The sequence below is a fragment of the Pteropus medius genome, unplaced genomic scaffold (assembly GCF_902729225.1).
Source record: "Pteropus medius unplaced genomic scaffold, Ma_sr-lr_union100, whole genome shotgun sequence".
Taxonomy (NCBI): Eukaryota; Metazoa; Chordata; class Mammalia; order Chiroptera; family Pteropodidae; genus Pteropus; species Pteropus medius.
In genome coordinates, this window is record NW_024349799.1 from 11,281,812 (window position 1) to 11,305,122 (window position 23,311).

General features: G+C 35.6%; 1 protein-coding gene across 1 annotated transcript in view; it reads left to right on the forward strand.

The window, feature by feature from the left end:
* The window catches only part of CRLF3 (cytokine receptor like factor 3), a 30,183-nt gene extending 7,331 nt beyond the window's left edge, over window positions 1-22,852 (forward strand). The window contains exons 2-8 of the mRNA XM_039886027.1: window positions 3,272-3,479; window positions 6,031-6,118; window positions 6,621-6,798; window positions 8,257-8,479; window positions 9,119-9,251; window positions 20,453-20,565; window positions 21,408-22,852. Coding sequence (XP_039741961.1) covers window positions 3,272-3,479; window positions 6,031-6,118; window positions 6,621-6,798; window positions 8,257-8,479; window positions 9,119-9,251; window positions 20,453-20,565; window positions 21,408-21,664 — 1,200 coding nt within the window. The 3' untranslated portion in view covers window positions 21,665-22,852. The remainder of the gene's footprint in view (window positions 1-3,271; window positions 3,480-6,030; window positions 6,119-6,620; window positions 6,799-8,256; window positions 8,480-9,118; window positions 9,252-20,452; window positions 20,566-21,407) is intronic.
* Window positions 22,853-23,311: the final 459 nt, after the last annotated feature.

Sequence of the window (23,311 nt, forward strand, 5' to 3'; positions counted from 1 at the left end):
AATTATTAGTAGCTAAACTCTAGAGGAAAATGTATAAGTGACTGTTGTCTTAGAGGGCTGTGAAGTGTATATTTACTAGGCTTTTGCATGGTTTAGTATTGACTTATAAACTTGATGGCTTTTTGGCATTTTGTAAACTCATCCCTATATTAAAACTTTAAAGATACAGTTGCTTTGGGATTAGATTCAACTGCAGTGGAAACTTCGTAAATAAATTTTAATGGATTTTATAGTAGAGGTTTTGGTGGAAAATTGGTTCATAGTATTATTAATCAATATGAACAGTGTATATTACAGTTTCCTTTTTGAGGCTTTCAGTTGTGATCATTTCTATTCTTAAATCTGCTTTGTTACAAACCATCACAGTTGTTTTGCCCTAGAATGGCTAGGTGGCATTTGGGGCTGACTGGTTGACTATGAAAGGATTCTTCTTGCAAAGACAAGAAATACATGTTACTGCAGGAAGTGACTCAGTCAATACATAATTTATAGGTTTACCTGGGAACTCTTTCAAATTGGATCTGTAAGTACTAAACAGCTCGGTGCAGTAAAAAGACCATGGTCCTTGGACTCTAACTATTTCTGGCACTGGAAAGCCTTGGGGGAAGTTATTTTACTTCTTCAGGCTTCACTTTCTTCAACATAAACAATAAAGACTGACCTGTCAGAGTTATTATGAAGGTTTAATGAGGTAACGGTGAACACATTGGACCATGGTACCACATCAAATAGGAACAAATTTACTCAGTAGTAAAGTACCCATTTTTAAAATTTTCATAAAGCCAAGGAAATGAACTTGATTAGTTACATGATTGTATTAAAGGTGATTGAGGCTTTAAATTATGAATGGTTTCCAGGAGAAAAAAATAATACCAAGGTAGTACCAAGTTTGAAACAGTGGTTGGGATTCTACGAACAAAAGGGATCATATTTACAGGAGGTGGATTTGGAAATGGATTCTCCCTGGCCCTCTCACTCCTTTGTGTTTAAATACTTCCTTTTTTTTTTTTTTTTTTTTTTTTTTTTTACCCCAAGGTTCTGAAACAAAAATAAAACATAGCCAGGCCCTGCAAAAGCTGAAGGAGCTTTTGAATTCTTTCTAAAGAGGAAATTGACTTTACCTAACCAATGCACTTCCTGTGTGTGCCGTATCCGTTAAAAAGTGAGACAGGACCTCACTGGTGATAGTGCTCAGCTGCAGAATTTCCTCTTGGTGGTGAGGGTGCGAACTGTATCACAGTGCTCCGACATGTTGTCTTCATTTATTCTGGTATCTTTAAGGTCTATCTGAGTCACCTAGGGATTTTGTTAAAAATGCAGGTGCTGAGTCAGTAGTTCTGGGTAAGGCCTGAGATTTTCTGCATTTCTAACAATATTCAGGTAATATATCAAAATCATAAGACATTCTCTCTCTGGCTCTTTTAAAAGCACATGTGATTAACTTCATTTTTCTAGGTGCTAGTATGTTAGGGCCTGATCCTCAAGGATCCCACAGTTAAGTGATGAACCAAATCAAGTACATTTAGAATATGGCCTTTTTTAAAAAAAGAAAAAAACTTTGACTTGGGTTTATTTTATAGATGTTCTCTAGTGACTTTAAAGAGGTCAGTTAACAATCAAATTAGGCTTTCTTCTTCATGATTTAAGGAATTCTTTTACTTACTGCACACATACCATTCATTGTAACTTACATTAATGTCAAAAGGAGAAGAAAATTGTTTCCATGATCTGCCCACCCCAGCCAATGAAACTGGTCCTTTTTTGTATTTCTTTGTTGTTCCTAGACATGGGCATCTTTTATTTTTATGTGGTTGTGAACATTTCTGTAAAACAATTTTGTATTCTGCTTTTCAAATTTAGCATTAGGAATGAAATAGAAAGTTTCCAAATTTATTAACTGTTGAAATATTGTGGTTTATTAATATTTTGATATTATTATTTCTTGGTGGATTTTTCTTAGACTTCAAATGCTTTTCCTAAGAAAAAGTTAGTAAAAGGAGGTAGGGCAGTAAACATAACATGTCATATGAAACTAATATGATAGCATGTGCAAAGTAAAATATGTGTTTGCTTTAATTCAACTGAGTGGCTTATAGGTAGAATTTCCCTGTTACTTAACAGAAAATGAATTGTGCGTTATCTGTATTCTTTAAAAAAAATCTGGTGTCTGTATAGACAACTGATCTGTTTTCAAAATATGTGTACGGTGTAAAGATTTACCTGTCATATCTCTTAGAGTGGCAGTTCTTAATCTGGCTCTGTGGACCTAGGACAGTGTTTCTCTAAGTAAGGGCTACAGAAAAGCAATAACTTGTGAAAAGCAATAACTCTGTCCACACACTCCTCAAGTCTCTTCTCCAAGCTTCTAGTTCAGCAGGTCTGGGATGGAACCCTGCAGTCTGAATTATAACAGGCAGCCTTATGTGATTCTTCTGCAAACCAAGTTTCAGAATTACTGCTACAGGCAAGCCATGGTTGGAATCTAAGGGAATTTGTCACCTCCGAAATTGAATACATTTCTTTGGGGTATGGATTATTTATTTTTCTGGGGAGAGGGTCTATAAACTTCTCAGTGAGATTTGCAAAGAGGACCATGACTCAAAAAAAGATTAACTCATTGTCCCAGAAGTGTGTTTTTCATGAACATTTCCTGTCTCCTATGAGCCTCTTTGGATTTTAAATAAATTCTTAGTTTTCTTTTGGCATAATGAGGGCATGTTATCCATGAGTTGATTTTTCTTTGTACATTGTGGCTTTCTAATCTACCATTTCTTTGCTTCTTTTCAGCAAAGTGAATTTTAATCCCCTCCTAATTTAAAATTCTTTTGTACTGAAACGTATTATTGCCAAGAACAATTTTGTGCAGGCAATACTTTCTAACATTTATTTATTGAGAACAATGGTTTGCCAGTTGTTTTACTAAGTGCAATATAGATTTTTTTAATTTAATCCTTACAGCAGTTCCATGAGGTAAGCATTATTATACTCATTTGAGGAATAAGGACCTTGAAGCATTGAGTGCTTAATTAATTTGACCATATTGACATAGTTTGTGAATGATGGAACCATTCTGAATGGTTTGAGCCCATTCTGCCTCATCTGAAGGTTAATCCTATGCAAGTCTGCAAGTTTGTGCAAATGAATCACATTTGGTTTATCAACAGATAGATGATGATGCTTGGGTAGTACTTCAAAAATATTATAGATGAAGCTTGTAGATTATCCTTTTGTAGCTATTCTGATTCTGAGTTTTTATGTTATTTCTTTTCAGATCAAAGAGAGTGCATCACAGACAAGAGATGTCCTCAAACAACATTTTAATGATTTAAAGGGAACCCTTGGGAAGCTCCTGGATGAGCGATTGGTGACCCTTTTGCAAGAGGTGGACACCATTGAACAAGAGACCATTAAGCCACTAGATGACTGCCAGAAGCTTATAGAGCATGGAGTTAACACTGCAGAGGACTTAGTCCAAGAAGGTGGGAATCCAGAGAGCCTATTAAATGTGGCAAATTCAGATTGACACTGCTGATTTCTCAAGATACCAGCAGGTTTATTGCCATCTGTAGGGTGCTTAGGATGTTCCTACCTTGGGACAGTTTGTAATATAGGATGACAGATACGCAGTGAGGTATCCCAGAGTAAGTGCAATTAAAGTAGTAATTATAATCATTTACAAAACAAGAAGTATATGATTTTTCTCAAATGATTCTGATGGTATCTCGCTCACTGTTAACAGAGCGATATTAAGGTCATTTTAAGGCATCAAACATTTTCAGAGTATTTATGGTTTATAGAATTTAATTTCATTGTTCTTTTTAGTAGGTTAAGAAATATGTTTAGTATTTACTCTTGAAATCGTAGTTATTATATTTCTTTCTTTATCCATTTATTTTGGTTGAAGCATGCCCAGATCTTGCCTTGCTACCTTCTTGCCTACCTGTTTTCTTTCTTGCCTCCTTGCCTCCTTCCATCTCTCCCTTCTTTCCCATAAGTCTTTGTTAGATACATTGAATAAAAATTCTGCCCTTTGGGGTTCACATGTGAGAGAGGCATACATACTGAGAGAGATCTAAGACCTTATGGGAGCACAGAAGGAGAAGTGCTTAACTCTGAAAGAGTGTAGGCTAGCTTTCTGTAAGAGTTCCACAGAGGCTTGAAGAAATTCGTCAAGCAAAGGAAGAAAAGGAGGTAACAGCATGATTGGAAGCAGGAGTAATATCAGGGATCTTCTGAAATGGTTTAGGCAGCAGAGTTACACAGTCAATTTTGCATTGTTGATATGACACATTGCCTATAGTTTGGAGACTGGATTTGAGGTTGTGAGACTGGAGGTAAAATAGACTGACTAGAAAGTTGCAGCAATAATCAGATAGGAAATAATGAGGGCAATGACAGGTGAAGATGAGGCAGAGCTGGTTTTAAAATTTTTCAGAGATAGAATTGATGATTTTACTTAGCAGTATATGTTAATTATTGGTAGTTGCCCGTATATGGGTTGGAGGAGAAAGGGAAGGATTTAGGATGACCAAAACCAGCCCAATTTTGGATGACTGGGTAAACTCTACTGTTTACTGACATAGGAAACAAATGAGAAAGGGTGGACTTTGGTGGGTACTTAAATGCATTCTTTTGGGGCATGTTGAGTCTGAAGTGCTTAAGATGCCAAGAAGTAATTGGGAATGTGAGTACGATGCTTAGGAGAGAGATAATACCTAGAGATGTCAATACGGCAGTTAATGGTGCATACATCAGATCTGAATCTCTGGGAATAAGTAAAATCATCAGGAGATAGTCTACAGTATGAGAAGAGAAGGCAGCAGAGGTTAGAACTGTAAGGGATGCCAATATTTAAAGGGCAGTTGGGGAAAAAAGAGCCAGCGAAAGAGATTGAATACTATTCATTCTGCAGATTGAGTGCTGTGAGTGACTTAGGATAAAAAATGTACATGGCTCATTCCAACTGGAAATTAATCCCCTTTCTGGTCCCACTTAGAATATGGTACTAGTGTTATCTTTACATGCCAGTTACATTTTTGTCTTATCTTTAGTGAGAAGTGCTTATTTGCCACTGACTGTAACAGTGCCTTTGAGAAAATTTTTTTTTAGTAGGACCACAGAATGTCTTTCCCTGGAGGCTCTGCTTTGGAAACAAAACCAGAAGCAGTTCAGCACAGATCAGGAGTATATACCCATCACCCCGAGGACTGAGAAATGTTTTTAGTTTAGGAAATAAATCTTTTGAGGCACATACATGTTTGTTACAGCATCTGATGCTTCAGTTTTTTTATACTTCAGAAGTATTTTTGATTTTAAACTCTTTCCTCCCTTCTGCTCCCTAGGGATAAAAACTTATTTATGGAATTTTGAGGATTTTGAGGCAGTGTTCAGTGTATCTCTGTGTTCTTTTTGGTTGAGGAAGAAGGTCATGTTATGTGGCCTCAAAAAACTTGAGTAATTCCAAGGCACATTGAGATAGAAAAGAGTTTTGGTGGTGTTTTTCAGGGCTGTGGAAGGACATAGAAGTTGGTCATTTTTAAAATGCCTTTATGTAGCATTTTCTTTTTATTGTTCTGTTGAGTAATTTCTAATCTAATGTGATAGCGTTTTGTGAAAACATGATGGTATCATTTGGTTTTATAAGGCCCTGTGCCCTATTATTCCTGTCAGGGTAATATTTGTACTGACTCCTATTAGTATTGATAAAGTTTCTGTAGGAGAGATGGAAAAAGTCCCTGGGCCTTCTGCTTTGCATAAAATTGATTTGACATACCACATCTCCTTGTGTAGAGTGGAATATACATCCCTGGTAAGATGTCACCATTGTGTACCCCTTTTCCTCTTGAGCTTAACCTGAGAGCCTTAGAATCACTTCTACAATAGTGTCTACTTTTACTTTTTGGGAATTTGACTGCAGCATCACTTAAGAATTGTTTGCAAGAAAACCAGAGACCTACCTAGACACAAGATGTGTTGATTACTTATAATGTGATTATTTTTCACTATACTAGTTCTCATTCCTGATTGTAGGTGAAATCGCCATTCTTGGTGGTGTAGGAGAACAGAATGAAAAACTGTGGAGCTTTACCAAAAAGGCCTCACACATTCAGTTGGACAGGTAAAAGAGTTAGTGCCTTTGGGGCTTACTTTTAAGCACTTAAACTATCGACTCTCTCCCTCTCATTAAAATTTCTAATTAAGGGCGATAGAGAATATATTTTTCAGGGTTTCACTGCTCATTACCAATATTACTAATATGAAATAGTTGTGATTGTAATCTTTAGTGTAATATTACTACAGATTTTCTTCCATTCTAATGTGTAAGAGAATTGTTAAATTTTAAAAATTCAGAACATAACATTGAAATTAGGTCATATCTCGGTAAAGCAGATGTTTTGCTATAAACTTGACAACTGTGATCCTACCAACTTTTTATCTTCTTGCTTATATTTATTTGAGAAGAGAATCTTTATGTAACATCTTGCAAAGCCCCAACTGCCATGAGCATTATTTACTGGGAGTTTCTGCATCCTTATAGTGTATGTCTGGTCTAAAATATTCTTTATATTTTTAACTCTCAGTTTAAAAGCCTCATAAATACATGGGTTTTGTTTCTTCAGCTTACCAGAAGTGCCTTTACTGGTCGATGTGCCTTGTTTATCTGCTCAGTTGGATGACTCAGTTCTTAACATAGTGAAAGACCACATTTTTAAGCATGGAACGGTAGCATCTCGCCCACCGGTACAGATAGAAGAACTAATAGAGAAACCTGGAGGCATCATTGTACGGTGGTGTAAGGTACGTAATTAAAAATTGTAAAAATGACTTCAACATTATGGATTTGAGATTTGGGGGCCTTAAAATTTTTTTATTAGCTACCTTTAAATATTCTCTTTATAAACAAAAATCCCTTTTCCTTTACAACTAAAATAAACTCACAAGGAGCTTGAACTGAGGTAGCTCTTCCAGTTTGAGATAAACAGTTTTGAAGGTATTTTTTTAAATCTCCATGTCACAACATTGTTTTCAGAACATATTTCCCAAACTTAACTTTTAGTGAGTTGAAGATTGCTCCCATTTCTGTTTTATTAGAAACGTCAAATTATGATAGTGAATATTTGAGTATCTTATATTTTTCTGTTCAACACTAAACTAATACCTCTGAAATAAAGTTTCTAAAGTATGGTTTCTTTGTACTCTCAGCATTGCTGAATATTTTGTGTATTAAATCAATTGTGTAGGTGAAATATCATATTTTAGATAGAAACTATGTCCACATATATGAGTCATAGTGTCTTGGCTGTTGACAGATACATCATTCAGAGGCAGGGTGCTTAGCTTCTGGAAACTATTTTCTTTTTTTGTTTGTTTGATTTTTTTTGTTTGTCTTTTGGAAACTATTTTCTTAAATGGAATTTTTTCAATGAACCCTTGGTATAGAAGAAAGAAGTAGAGATGCTTTTGTTGGTTCAAAACAAGTACTCTTATTCCATTTTTATTTTCTTACCTATCTGTGGGCCTGTAGTTTCCAGTTTTTATGCTATGAGCATTATTATTCATGCTTCCTTAGATACATGTGTAAGATTTTTTCTAAAGTTTATACCTAGCCATAAAATTATGAGATCTAAGAGGATTAGATCTGTACTCGGTAATACTAAACTCTTTCCAATGTGATTTTAACAGTTTATCCTTCCGCTAACAGTTATGAGTTCCTGTTACTCTGTATCCTGACAATACTTGGCATTGTCAGACTTTATATTTTTGCCAATGTGGTATCTCATTGTGGTTTTAGAGTGTACTTTCCATATCACAAATTTGGTTGAATATTTTAACATTTTTGCTGCTTATTTTTCTATAGAATGCTTATTCATGTCTTTGCCCATTTTTCTTTTGGATGGTTTGTCTTCTATTAATTTTTAGGAGTTTATATATTCTGGTTATTAACTCTCGGTTATATGAATGATATAGTTGTGGGATTCTTATCCTTAAATGTTTTATCTTTGACATTATTGTGTAGAAAGCACCATTTCTTCAAAAGAAGCATATTTTTTCATATCAGACTGTGAAGTCTAAAACACATGGTTCAACAAAGAAGGGAGATAATGATGGTGTATTTCCTATGACCTGAGAATAGCCCATATTCAGCACGTGGGCTTGTATGCTTGGTCCAAAACTCCTCCATTCAAAATTCTTAATCAGTAATGCTGAGAGAAGTTATTCTCTGATTTTTACCTAACATAAAGCCTTTCTCCTTAGGTGGATGACGACTTTACAGCCCAAGATTACAGGCTCCAGTTCCGTAAATGTACTTCAAATCATTTTGAGGACGCATATGTAGGCTCTGAAACTGAATTCATAGTATTGCACATAGACCCCAATGTTGATTATCAGTTCAGAGTCTGCGCCCGAGGAGATGGCCGACAGGAGTGGAGTCCTTGGAGCGTCCCCCAGATAGGTCATTCCACATTGGTGCCTCATGGTATGCTGTTGCCTTTTCACTCCTGGAGCTTAACTATGCATAAGAACACTTGTATTCTGCGCTAAAGGCAGCACACTGACAACACTTTTTTTCTAAGGATAAACCCCAAATTAATGAGAACAACATGGAACATGTTTTTCACTTCCTGTTCAAATTACTTCATGTGAATTTTGAGAAATTTTCATCAGTTCTTCAGTCCAAAATAGTGCCAGACAGAATTAGTAGCATCCCCTACAGCCACAGATTTTAAATATTGCAGCAGGAGACTGCAATATTTGATCCAAACCTTCAATATATACTAGGTAGAGGCTTTTTCTTAAAAGTTGTATGATTTGAAATTGATTTCTCCTGTATTACTAGTTAACAAGTTTAGACTCATTTGTTAATTACTTCTTAATCAGGTTGGAATAAGCTCAAACATGATTTTATTAGATAGGTGATAACACTTATTTGATCTTCCATGCCAGAATTGTGTAGGAATAGACTAAAAGCCTTTTCCTGGAATCATTTCTTTTATTGAACTTGTCTATGACCCCTAAGAGTAGTCTCTTCTCCTTCCAAGTTTTATTTAATGTCTGTGTGCTGAAGATATTCCTTAAAAGAATCTAATAATTTTCAATGTCTTTGCTTTTTAAAAAGAGTGGACAGCTGGCTTTGAGGGGTACAGTCTGAGCAGTCGAAGAAATATAGCACTCCGGAATGATTCTGAATCCTCAGGTGTTCTCTACTCCAGTGCTCCAACCTATTTCTGTGGGCAGACATTAACATTCAGGCAAGTAGATATTAAAATATCTGTCTGTCATGGCTTAGGCAGTATAGTGAAGTGCATAGAGCAGATATGAGCTTTGGATTCAAAATCTTCCTGAAGTTATTTCATCATTTATAGACAGTGGTACTTTGGGGAGATTTCGCTATTTCTCTTTGCTTCACTTTTCTCATATGTATTTATAGGGTTATTATGAATATTAACTGAGTTAATGTATATGAAATGCCTTGCTTATGCCTGATACAGAGTATGTTCTCATGATGTTTAGGTCTCTTCTTCTTGGTAAACAGATAAATAGAATACTTCTCGAAAGTCAATCTTAAAAATTCAGAGGCCTAGAATTAAAAATTATTTTTTTCCTTTGTGAATCAAGAGTAGATATCTATGGAAGGCAACCTATCAATGTAAATATACTATATAAATATACATAATTCTCTGTAAAGTAAAACTGAAATCAAGCCTCTCCTACCACCAATTCATTTTCTGTTTCTTTATCCATTTCTTCCTGTATTAGAAAAATTTTTTTTCTTGTTTTTATGTTATCTGAGATGTACTCTCTGTGGTCATATTTCTAAATAGCTCTTCCTAGAAACTAAAGCCCAGTTTTGATTTAGAAAAGTAGAGCTTCCCTGATGTTCACCATACTCCCTTCCGTGTAGCAAACACTCTTCTAAGTTTTTTAAGTCTCGAGATCATGAGATTTTACTGTGAATGCTTGCTCCAAGTCAGTACCTCTTGTTCTCAGTCCCTTGTCGTATAAGGCCTGGACAGTATCTGAAAGTTTTAGCTAAACTGATGTTGCTATGTTCTTCACCAGCCAAGTCATTTGAACTGTTAGCAGTTATCAGAATGCACTAGTTTATGCTTTCTCTCATTTTTGATATCTCATCTCTCCCCTTACCTTGTGAAGAAAGAACGACTTAGTAACCAGAAAAATACCAACAAAGAGAGAAATAAGGAGCCTACTACCTAAAAGTCTATTTAATTATTCCCCAAGAGTTCTGCTAACACACCTCTTCTCTGCTTATGTCCCTTGTTTACAGAAATACTTTCATTAGTGAATCTCTTGAGAACATGGTACTTCTCTGTAATGGAAGCGCTTTCTGAGTTGATAGATTTAGGCCAGATATCTCAGACCATAATAATAGGAATAATAACTACAGTTAATATTTAATTTATATTTAATTTATAATATTATATGCTAGGTACTGTTCTAAGCACTTTACTTGTATTAACTCATTTGAGTCTCACAATAATCCAATGAAATAGGTATAGTTACCCATTTTAGGGATGAGGATGCTAAGGCACAGAGAGTCACTTACTCGCTGCCACATAGCTAGTAAATGGCAAAGTTAGGATTTAAATCCAGACAATCTGGCTCCAGAGTCTGGGATCTTAATAACTGATCTATATTGCTTATCATTTGTCTTCATGAGAAAGTAAAAGTGATTCTAGTTAGTGCTGAAATCTGCAGTTTTTCTGCTACTATAGCCTTAGTTCTTTTCCTTTCCCTCTTCTATCACTTTTATGCCCCAGTGATGGTGACGTGATGCTCTCCTGCTTTTAAATTCCTCTATGAACACAGGGAAGGTCTGATAGATGGCATACTTAGGTTTGTTTCTTAAGTCATTCCATAAATATTTATTAAGATATTAGAAATTACACGAATTGATTTAAATCTACTTACTGTCTGTAGACCGTAGGCCTCAACAAAGCGTTAACTCCTCCTTCCTCCTCCAAAGATGTCTGACTAGGACCACTTGACAGAGTGATTAACACACTTACTTAAGCTCAGTATCATCTTAGCCAGACCTTTGCATTTTTGTCATTTTTCCTTTGAATGTGGAATGAAAATGTTTTCTCTCCTTGTTTAAAGGAATTTCAGGCATCAGCAATTAAGTCAAGATGTGAGTGGTGGGGGGGACCCTCGTACATGAGGGAGGGGCACATGGGCCTAGCTGAGGAAAGGTAAACTTTATTCAGTTTTGTGAGGGTGTTTGAGGGCCTCGTAGTTAGAAGGGAGATTATACTCCTGTGGGCACTACCCTGTTGCTCAGCCCAGTCTATCCCTGCTGATGTTTCTGGAATGCGTCGAGCGCTAGAGCTAAAGAAACTTGTTCTTGGCTGGCTATTAACAGTCTCTAGAGTCCAGTTTCATTTGGCCCCAGGTGTGCTAGCTATCCCCTCCTACCAGGCCTCTCCCTGATTTCTCGTCTGAACATTCCTGCTTTCCTTTTAGTTGTTTCTAAGATTTCCTGATCTTACTATTTTTTAACCATATTTTTACTTTCTCTTCTCTACCACCTCTTTTCTTTAAAACAGCTTCCTTTCAAACAGTCTTCCTTACTCCTAATAGCCTATGAGGTTATTGTCTACCTTTTACAGATGAAGAAACAAAAGCACAGAGAGACTAAGTGACTTGTCAGTATTCAGATCCTGGAGTCTAGCTCCAAGGTCTGTGCTCTTAACCACTGGGATACCCTGCCTCTCACAGGTAACATGAGGTGGTAAATCAAGAAGTAATAGGCTAGTTATTTTTTTAAATAATGTTTTCTTTCAAAGAACATAAAAAATTAATGTTCCAGTTATCTATTGCTGTGTAACAAACCACCCCAAAATTTAGAGGCTTAAAATAGCAATAGTCATTTATTTTTCTCAGGAAACTACGATTTGTGGAGCTTGGCAAGGACAGTCATCTCTGTTTATGTAGTATTAGCTGGGGTGGCTTGATGAGGGATGGTAGATCCGTTTCCAGGATGGCTCGCCCAGATGACTGGCAAATTGATTCTGGTTCTTGGTGCCTTTCCATGTAGGCCTCTTCAGCGGCTGCTTGGGCTTCCTCACAGCATGGTGGCTGGGTTCCGAGAATGAGCATCCCAAGAGATAAGAAGTGGAAGCTGCCAGGTTCTTAAAGCCTGGGCCTAGAAATCGAGAGTGTCACTTCTGTCACATTCTGTTGTTCAACCAGCCACAGAATTCAGATACCAGGGAAGGGATATACCCCTCTTCTTGATGGGGGAAATGTCAAAAAGAATTTGGGGGCTTTATCTTAGGAATGCAATGGTCGATAACTATTAGAAAGAGATCACTTGGGATATTTGAATTTGGTTTGATGCTTGCCTTTGGTTAAGCATTAGAATTACCTTTTCTGAGTGAATTTAAGCTTGAGGAGATCTTTCTTTTTCTGTCTGGTCTCTGTGATTACTAGGTGTCTCTTCAATACTAATTGTTAGCTCTTCCTGTTTTGTTTTTTTAATTCTAGTCTAATTTAATCTTTCCTGGAAAATCCTGATAGGGCATGGTCTCTACTAGGTTTAAGAAGTTAATTTGTTTTTAACTAGGGTCTTTGAAATCTCATCAGTTTTCCCTTATTGAGACAGAATGCACTGTCCCAGGGACAATACAGCTTTGCTGGGGTTTTATATTTTGCCAAAGTTATCTTTTCTAGAGATATGGTATGTAGTATTTTCAGGTTGAAGCTTGGCTCTTATTACAAGTGTAGGGAATGTCAGAAGTGTTTTCTCCACAGACTCTTTATTATAGACTTGGGTGAGATAAGACAGCTGGTTTCTTAAGTTCTTTAGGATTCCATTCCCTAGCTTTTCATTTGTTTGTAGAGGGAGGATTACTTGAAATCATGAAGACATGTCTATTTGGGGTATTTATAATATAATAGCTATTATACAATATATATAACATACAACAGCTATTCCTCTCAGATAATCTAAGGAATATTTTTTAGACTTTTCCCTTGTCCATATTCTCTCTGTCTTAAACTACTTTTCTAAAATGTAAAGATAGTTCTCCTGATCAACTCCTCTTTTTTCTTTTTTTTAAATTATGTTTATTGGGGTAACATTGGTTAATACAATTATATAATTTTCAAGTGTATATTATAATTTAACATCTGTATATTCTATTGTGTGTTTACCACCCAAAGTCCAGTTTCCTTTAGCTACCATATATTTGATCCCCTTTACCCCATCTACTTCCCCCCTCCTCCTCCACCCCCTTCCTTCTGGTAACCACTAGTCTATAGTCCATGTTTATGAGTCTCTGTATGTCCTGTTTCTTTGTTGCTTTTAGGTTTATATCCCACATATAAGTGATATCATGTGATTTTCAACTTTTTCTGTCTGGCTTATTTCGCTTAGCATGATTATCTCGAGGTCCATCCATGTTGTTGCAAAGGCTGTATTTCATCTCTTCTTATGGCTGAGTAATATTCCATTGTATATATGTACCACAGCTTCTTTAGCCAATCATCTATCGTAGGACGCTTCAGTTTCTTCCATGTCCTGGCCACTGTGAATAATGCTGCTATGAACGTTGGTGTGCAAATATCTTTATGGATATGATTTTTTAAGTCTTTGGGGCAAATACCCAGTGGAGGGATTGCTGGATGATATGGTTGGTCAATTCTTAGTGTTTTGAGGAACCTCCATACTGGTTTCCATAGCGGCTGTACCAATTTGCAGTCCCACCAGCAGTGTATGAGGGTTCCTTTTTCTCTGCATCCTCTACAGCATTTGTTATTACTTGTCCTGTTGATTATAGCTGTTCTAACAGGTATGAGATGGTATCTCATTGTGGTTTTGATTTGCATTTCTCTAATAGCTAGCGTTGTTGAGCATCTTTTCATATATTTGTTGGCCATTTGTATGTCCTCTGGGGAGAAGTGTCTGTTCAGATCCTCTGCCCATTTTTTGATTGGATCATTTTTTTGTTGTTATTGATAATTCATCGTTTTGAATGAAGCTGATCGTTTTGTTCAACCCTTATTCAGTTTCAGTGGCACTGTGGAAGTGAAAACTTTTTTAGAGTGGGTTCAAAAGAGAGAATGGGAACTTCTGGACCAGTAGATACATGGTAGCAACTTAGTTCTGAATTTTTCTATTTCTAGAAACTTTGGAGTAATAAAGAGACTAAGGTGGGAGGACCCATAAGTGCTTTTTCAACAAATCTAAGAGATACAGAAAACTTAAATTCCAAATTAGGTGTAAACACTTTCTAAGCCACAGCTAGGCAGGAAATCCAGTGAGGGAATCATAACAGTTTCCCGAGGGAAAAATGAATGTGGGGGGCCAATTTCAGATATCTCCAAATACTCAGTCCCAGAAAGAGAAGGACCCACTTTAAGACTATAAACAGGGCTAAGACTGAACGGTACTTGAGTGTTCTGCTTGAGGAAACAGAGGGAAAAAGAGTGGAAAATGCCCAGGGGAATTCAGAGTGCATCATCTTAGAAAGCAAGGACTATCTCCCCTGGTGACAGTAGTCAGTAGTCTGTGAAGCAGCCTTTGAAGAAACCAGAGAAGCTCAGGTCTGGCAATAGAAGCTTTTTTGAACTAAATTAGATTGTGAGTGTCAAAGGCGATATGAGAAGCCATTTAATATGGCTTCACAGAGAAGCCATATTAAAAGGTAGTGAATTCCTATAGCAATGGGAGATAGGCATAGAGCTGTAAATCTGAATGTTACCGTGGTCAGATAACACAAAATTAATGCTCACAGTATCTATACAGTGATAGGATAAAAGAAAAACATGATGAAAAAGAGCAGCAAATCTTTTCTAGAGGTGATGAAAACACACCAGGAAAAATATTACCAGAAACGAGGAGCAAACTGTATGGCATTCAGCATTCTAATAGTAATTAATAATAAAAAAAATATTAATGAGCTGGCCACACTCAGAGTTAAGAGCTCACTTCGGATACCAGCTACGAGTTCAGGGACCCCCAGAGCCCACCCTCACTTCTAACTACATAGATGGCTACAAATTCTGGGATTCCCACGACTACCCTCAGGTTCTGTAATTCACTAGAATGACTCACATAATTTAGGAAATTAAAACACTTACAATTATATTTTATTATAGCAAAATGATATGATTAGAAACCACCAAAGAGAAGCATAGGAAGAGGTCTGAGAAGGTTCCAAACCAGAAGCTTCCATTGTTTTCAGGGACGCATGGCCCTCTAGGCAAGACAGTACTCAGAGTGTTGCAAACCAGGGATGCTCACTCAAACTTTGGTGTCCAGGGTTTTTGTTTTATTTTATTATTTTTTAATGGAGGCATGGTTGATGAAATCATCCACTGCTTGACTGTTCACTTCCCCTGCCCTCCCAGCAGGTTGGGCTGATATTATGTAGCTCAAAGCCTCAACCTTCTAATCATATGATTGGTCTTTCTGGGGTATCCTACTCCCATCCTGAATCATCTCATTAGCATAAACTATCTAGGGGCCTACTATAAGCACCTTATTAGCATAAACTATCAGGTGTGGTCTGAGAGGCCCACCATAAATAACAAAGACTGAATAACTCCTATCACTTGGGAAATTCCAGTGGTTTAGAAGTTGCCTCCCAGGATCAAGGCAAGCCAAATTCTTCATTACATAATACTATAACAAATATCTATGATCCTCTGTTTAGAATAATATTAGCATGTCTTTAATTTTTAGAGAAAATATTAGGAATATTAGGGGTAAAATTCAGGTACTTTGTATTTTCCGCATCCCTCTCTACATAAATATTTATTCATATAGTATTTTGTGTGTTTTTAAAATCTTTTAAAACATAATTTCAGACTTACAGAAAAATTGCAAGAATAATACATAGAATCCCAAAACCCCTCACCTAGATTCCCCAATACTTTATTTGCTTCATCTTTTTCTCTCTACTTTTTTCCCAAATCATTTTCAGTATTTATAAAAACAGATTATCAAAATCAGAAAATTAACATTGCCATACTATAACATACAGACCTTATCAGATTTAGTTATTCCAATTAATGTTCTTTATAGAAAAAAAAAATATTTGGATCATGTGTTATATTCAGTTGTAATGTCTCTTTAGTCTCTTTTTTTTCTAGAAGTTTCTCTCTCTTTTAACTTTTATGATATTGACAATTTAAAAATACAGGCTAGTTATTTTATAGAATATCCCTCAATCTGGGTTTGTCTGATGTTTCCTAATGATTGGATTCAAGTTATGCATCTTTCGCAAGAATATTATGGAAGTAATATTATGTTCTTCTCAGTGCATTGAATTCTTTAGGATATATACCCAGAAGTGAAATTGCCAGATCATGTGGTAGTTTTGTTTTTTATTTTGTGTTTCCACAGCAGCTGTACCATTTTAGATTCCCATCAACAGTCTAGTCTAGTACTTTGTTTAGGATTTGTGCATCTCTAGTCACCAGCGTTATTGACCTGTATTTTTTCCTGTAGTGTCTTTTTCTTATTTTGGTTTCAGGATCATATAAGCCTCATAAAATAAGTTTGGAAGTGTTCCCTCCTCTTCAGTTTTTTGGAAGGGTTTGAGAAGGATTGTCATTAATTCTTCTTTAAATGTTTAGTGGAATTCACCAGTGAAGCCACTTGTTCCTGGGCTGTGTGTGTGTGTGTTGAAAAGTTTTTTGATTACTGATTCAATCTACTTTCTAGTTATAAATCTCATATTTTCTATTCTTTATAATCAGTCTGGGTAGGTTATATGTTTGTAGGAATTGATCCATTTCTTCTAGATAATCCAATCTTGCTGTATATTGTTCATAGGAATCTCTTATAATCCTTTATTTCCTGTGGTATCAGTTGTAATTTCTGACTTTATTTGTTACTTCTCTTTTCTTGATCTAGCTGAAAGTCTGTCGATTTGGTGATTATTTTAAAAAACCAACTCTTAGTTTTGTTGATTATTTTCTATTGTTTTTCTATTCTCCATTTTGTTTAGTTTTGCTCTAATCTTATTTCCTTTCTTCTGCTAACTTTAGGCTTTGTTTATTTTTTTAATTTTTTGTTTATTTTATTTTTCATTCCTTAAAATGTAAAGTTAAATTTTTTTTTGAGATCACTTTTAATGTACATGTTTATCTCTATAAATGTCCCTGTTTGATGCTCTTGTTGTATACCAAAAGTTTTGGTATGTTATGTTTTTGTTTTCATTTGTTTCAAGATATTTTCTAATTTTTCTTTTGATTTCATCTTTGATTCACTGGTTGTTTAAGAGTCGGTTGTTTAATTTCCATATATTCGTGAACTTCCTAGTTTTCCTTCTGCCATTCATTTTCTAGTTTCATTTCAGTGCAGTCAGAAAATATATGTGGTGTGATTTCAGTCTTAAATTTGTCATGACTTCTTTTATGATCTAACATGTGATGTATTTTAGAGCAGTCTTAAATTTGTCATGACTTCTTTTATGACCTAACATGTGATGTATCCTAACATGTGATGTATCCCCATACTTTGATGTTGCTTTTTAGTATCTTTTTTGTTTCAACTGGAAGGGGATTTCTTGCAAGGAAGGTCTAGTAATGATGACATGCCCCCGCTCTTCCCCGTTTTTGTTTATGTATAAATATCTTCATTTCTTCCTCATTTTTCAAGGACGGTTTTGCCGTGTATTCTTAGTTGCCAGTTTGTTTCATTAGGCACTTTAAATATATCATCCTACTCCTTTCTTGCCTGAAAGATTTGTTTAGAAATCCACTGACAGTCTTATGAGTTCCCTTGTACGTGATGAGTCACTTTTCCTGCTTTCAAAATTCTGTTTTTGGCTGTTGACAATTTGATTTTAATGTGTTTCAATGTGATTTCTTGGGTTCATTCTAGCTGCAGTCCATTGGTCTTATTGAATTTAGATATCCATTTCCTTCCTCAGGTTTGGGAAATTTTCAGCCATTATTTATTTAAATAAATATTCTATCCCTTTCCCTCTCTCTTTTCCCATAAGACTCTTAGACTTTCTTCACTCTTTTTTTTTTTTACCTACTCTGATTCCATTTCAAATAATCTGTCTTCAAATTCAATGTTTCTTTAATGTGATATTGAACTCCATCATCAATTTTTCAGTTTAGTTATTGTATTCTTCAGCTGCAAGTGTTTTGTTTTATATTTTTTGTTTCTTTGTTGATATTCTCATTTTGTTCATACATTTTCTAGAGTTTTTAGAGTGTCTTTATGACGGTTATTTTGAATTGTTGTCAGATAATTTATATACCTCCATTTCCTTAAGATATTTTTTCCAGAGATGTATTTTTTATTTGGGCCATGTTTCCCTATTTTTTTATATATCTCATAATTTTGTACTGGGATCTACACATATGAAAACAGTCACCTTTCCCAATCTTTATGGCCTGGCGTTATACAGGAGAAGACCCTCACAAATGAGTTCAGCTAAAGATTCTGGGGACCTCTGAAATCTTTTGGTGGGAGATGAGACTTCCCTGAGCTTGTGTGTACAGTTTCTCAATTAGAGAGTCTTGCTAGTTTTTTAGGGACTCATCATCTCTTGCTCCCTTTGGTGCCTGTTTGTGACACTGCAAATTCTTTGGTGACACAGCAGCCAAGCTGCCCTGCTCTCTTTCGTACTCAGTGGCCACCAGACATCTAGAGTATGTGGGCTCCCCATCAGTGCCCCACATCAAGTAAGACAGATACTCTTTCCTTGAGCAGTTCCATGAAAAGGTGGTGCACCAGAAACATCTACTCTTCTCCCTTCTTCCCGATGGAGAGAAGCCTTGAGTTATGCACCTTCTCATCATGCCAAGTTGCACTGGCAAGAGGATGCCACTCTCCCTTTTCTTTGGTCTCAGCAGCATTCAAGCATCCATACTATGCCAGTTCCTGCAGTGCTCAAAATGAGGCACAACAGAAACCAACCCTTCAGGTAGCCTTCTATAGAGTTGGAATGCTAGATCCACTTTCTACTTCTCTCTTACCTCCTGAAGGGAAAGTCAAAAGCTGGGGTGTTCTTGCCTGGTACTGAGCTGTTGTAGTTTGGAAGAGGGGCTGACATGGGGAAAGTGAAATTGCTCTTCTTACTCATTTCAATATAGCTGTTTTCAGCTCTATACTTCCTTGGCGTAGTACAGCTTAACTGGATTCTGAAAATCTCATGAAGATATATTGGTGTGCATATCATTGGTAAAGCAGTATTTCTGCAGTAGAATGAGGACTCATACTTATTATTCTGCCATATTGCTGACATCACTCTCTTCTTCCCCATGCTTTTTTTTATTTGAAGTTTTTTAAATTTTATGTACAAAGAGCTAGTATTGTTTTTGCAGTAAGGTAGATGTCTTGAATGACCTATTCAAGGAAGTTCACTTAGTCTAACTTAAGCCTTCGCGTCCTGACAGAAACACTGGCAGCACATATTGAGGCTGTATTTCCAGATCAGACCATGCTGGTTTGAGCAGGTGCAGCAAGAATGAGACCTCTGGCCACATTTTCTCAAATGGCCTTAGTAGATAGAGCTGCTGGTAACCCATTTTGCAAAAGGAAGGTCTTCCCAAACTTCTTTAGACTGCTGATTTAGAAGTGAAATTACTGCAGAAACCTGCTCACATATTTATTATGATCCTGCATATTTGCCACTTTACAACGAAAGACATTTTAAGGCCACATTGAGTATAAATAATCACATCTACCCTTGGTAACATTACATTCAATTCCTCACGAAGTTTTCTTTTTCTGTCCTTGCAAAGTCTGCCTTTCTGGAATGATGGGAAAGATGAGCCTGGTAATAAGAACATGGGTTGACCTTTGTACCTTTCCTATTTCTAGACTACATAATGATGCATTATTTGAGACTAAAACACAAAAGGAAATACTTAAACTTTCCACATATGAGGTTCTCGAAGCAAAGTATGCTCACAAACATATTATCCTTTTTTTAAAAAAAAACTATAATTATTATTTTTATAGGCTTTAAATACTTGAGAGATAGTAATCAAGTCATTGCATAGACTCTCTCATATTGAAGGTTTAAGTGATAGCAGTATTAGTAAAATTCATTATAATGGCAAATATGACAAGTTTTCTAAGTGTCTAGAGCCAGAACATAAAATAGAAATGTGCTATAGTTAACGTAGACTGTACATTCAGAATGCTTGCGATCGTATCCTAGTGCTACCACTCAGCCAGATGATCAGGGTCATCTTTTTTTGAATCTTGTTTTGCCTTTTGTTTTCTCATGTATAAAATAGGTATGATAATAATAGCATTTACCTGGGTTATGTGAATTAAATGAGATGATTTATAGACATACAAAATTTTTAAAATAGTGCCTGGAATTTAGAAAGTACTGAATCATTGTTAGCTATTATTAAGAGCAGTTATGTTGAAATTGCTTTTTTTAAGCTTAGTAACTGTTAGATATCATGTTTAAAAAAAGATTAAATGACCTTTCTACCTCATTTACAGAGTTGAAACTGTGGGACAGCCAGACAGAAGAGACAGTATAGGAGTGTGTGTAGAAAAACAGAACGGATATGACTCTCTGCAGCGAGACCAAGCAGTGTGCATTAGTACAAATGGTAAGAGATAAATGTTATTCTCTTTGAAATATATGAAATATATGAATCTCTCCCAATGTCACACATTTATAACAGGAGATGAGAAGGTGTAGGTAGGTCTTAATGACATATCTATATGGCTACTATGTACCAGCCATTCTGTACCCTTTATAAATAATAAATTATTTAACCCTTTTAGCAACTTTTCGAAGTGGGAGTGGTATTATATCCATTTTATAGATGATGAAAACTGAGCCACAGAGAGGTTAAGTAACAAGCTTAAACTCAAATATCTTGGAGGTAGTTGAGCTGGGATTTGCAGCAGGCAGTCTACTTCTGGATTCTGTGTACATAGGTCATCTAAATTCAACATAGATTAGAAAACTAGGGAAAGAATTTACTTAGTTAGGATCTCTAGTGTTGTTTGGTTCCTTACTCCATAGTAATTATACTTTCAAGTCACTGTACAAGACATGTTAATATTTTGTGGTGTGGGTCAAGCAGTAGGTAGAACATGATTGTTTATTCCGTGTGAAACAGTCTTGCTATTCCACAGGATGTAACTGTGTAACAGAGTCAAGTTTCTTTTGATGCCATCCATATGGGGAACTCATAGTCTCTATTCTAAAAGAGTAGAACTCTGGGCCAGAACTCTAAAGTGTCATTAAAGCTTTATCTTTTTCTTCTGCCTTGAGGATGGGGGTTAATTAACATATTCACATGTATTATCTTTGACTAGTTGGCATTCCAAAATGTTTTCTTTATCTGAATTAGGAAATTAGCTGTGTTACCAATAATCTAGAATCTGTTTTAATTCTTAGTTATTGCTCACAAGTAAATGACTCTTTACCTTAACATTTTAGGTGCAGTTTTTGTAAATGGAAAAGAAATGACTAATCAGTTGCCCGCCGTTACTTCTGGGTCCACTGTCACATTTGACATTGAAGCTGTGACTCTAGGATCCACCAATAATAACGAAGGTGGAAACTTCAAGCTTCGAGTAACTATTAGCTCAAATAACAGAGAAGTGGTTTTTGATTGGTTACTCGATCAATCTTGTGGTTCTCTTTACTTTGGATGCTCATTTTTCTATCCTGGATGGAAAGTGTTGGTGTTCTAGATTTTTGGATAATTGGCTTTGGTTTGCAGGGTTTTAATGTAGCTATCCTCAGCCCAATTTAGTTGTAATTGTTAAATAAAAATTGTTAGATTCATCTCTCATTTTAGTCATTGGAAATGGAAATGTTTACTGGATTTATCTTGGAATATTTTAGCAATGAAACTTGAATATTGTGGACAAAACCATAATGCAGTCAATTTTATTTTTAGCAGTGTTAATTAAAATATCACATCACAATAAAAATCAAATTGGCTTTTAAAATATGAGGAAACAGAAAGCCCTATGCCCTTCCACTGTACTTTTTTTTAAAGTTGGTTATTTGAACAGAAAAACTTAACGTAATGTTTTATTAAATACTCATCTTTTAAGGATCCAAGACCATATAAGACTTTAGTATACAACAGTAGACCAGATAGAAGCCAGAGTTTTGTAATACACATTCACTTGTGTGCTTTCCACATGAGTGTTGAATATGTTCTCCATATTCAGATATTTGTAAGCAGTATTGAATTTTATCTCATGTTCAGTAATCTTTAAGTACCAAAAGCATGGTAATTTTTGCATTTTAAAAAAATTACTGAGCAAATGTCTACAATAAGCAAAGCATTTTCTTTTGCTCTTGCAGTTTGATTCACGATAGACTAGAGGATTTTTACAGGGTAAAACTACTTATGGAAGTAGTATACGCAGCAGTATTAGCCATTTCACATGTATGGAATATGTACATGTGCATATCCAGCTGCAGTGATATGCATGTTACTATTCGTATGGTATGAGCTGCAGTCCAGTTTAGTGTCAGTTTTATAAATGGTCTTTTAGTGGACCAAACAAATACAAGGTAAATACTTGACCTACTTTTTTTTTGAAACTTAAATTTGTGTAAAATATTTATTTGAAGGACTTACTTAGTATGTAAAAATGATTATCTTAACTTGCTATATATCAGCTACAGATTTTTTTAATGTCTTTTTTTTTTCATTTTTAACAGTGGAAAAGTGGAAAAGCAAGTTTGATACTTTTGTAAGATAATTTATTTGGGAATTCAAACTCCCCGTTAGACAATCATGACCTTTTTCCCTTGCCTTTTTTATATATAAGTCGTCTTTCACTTGTTTAGTGGTAAGATATGCTAGAATGTAGATGCCTTGTCCAGCTGTCTGAAACCAAATAAAAAAACTAAAAGTTAAACGTGTGTATTTTTTTCTTCCGTGAAATTTGAGGAATCCAATTTTAATCTTTAGAGAGAGAAAAGGGTTTCTTGTGGCTCCAGTCTTTTTAATTCAGATATCATTGTAACTTGTGAAAAGTTACTTAGACTTGTATTCTGTGTATCTGATACCGAGTATAGTGGCCGACACATAACACATGCACAATAAATGTTTGACTGAATATAGATATTTTCTCCAGAATGGCTTCATCTCATTTCCTTCATTTAGTAAATATTTATTGAACATCTTTCTTACCATTGAAAGGAGAATGGCATCTTAAATTTATACCTCTACAGTGTGCTTTTTCATAGACGTGACTTAAACCTAACTTAGTTGTAGACAGGAGTGGATTTTACTATTTTGAACTCTGAAACTAGATATTTTTTTCTTGAACTCTAAGAACTGAGATTTTGGTAAAATCCAACTCATTCTGTTTGAA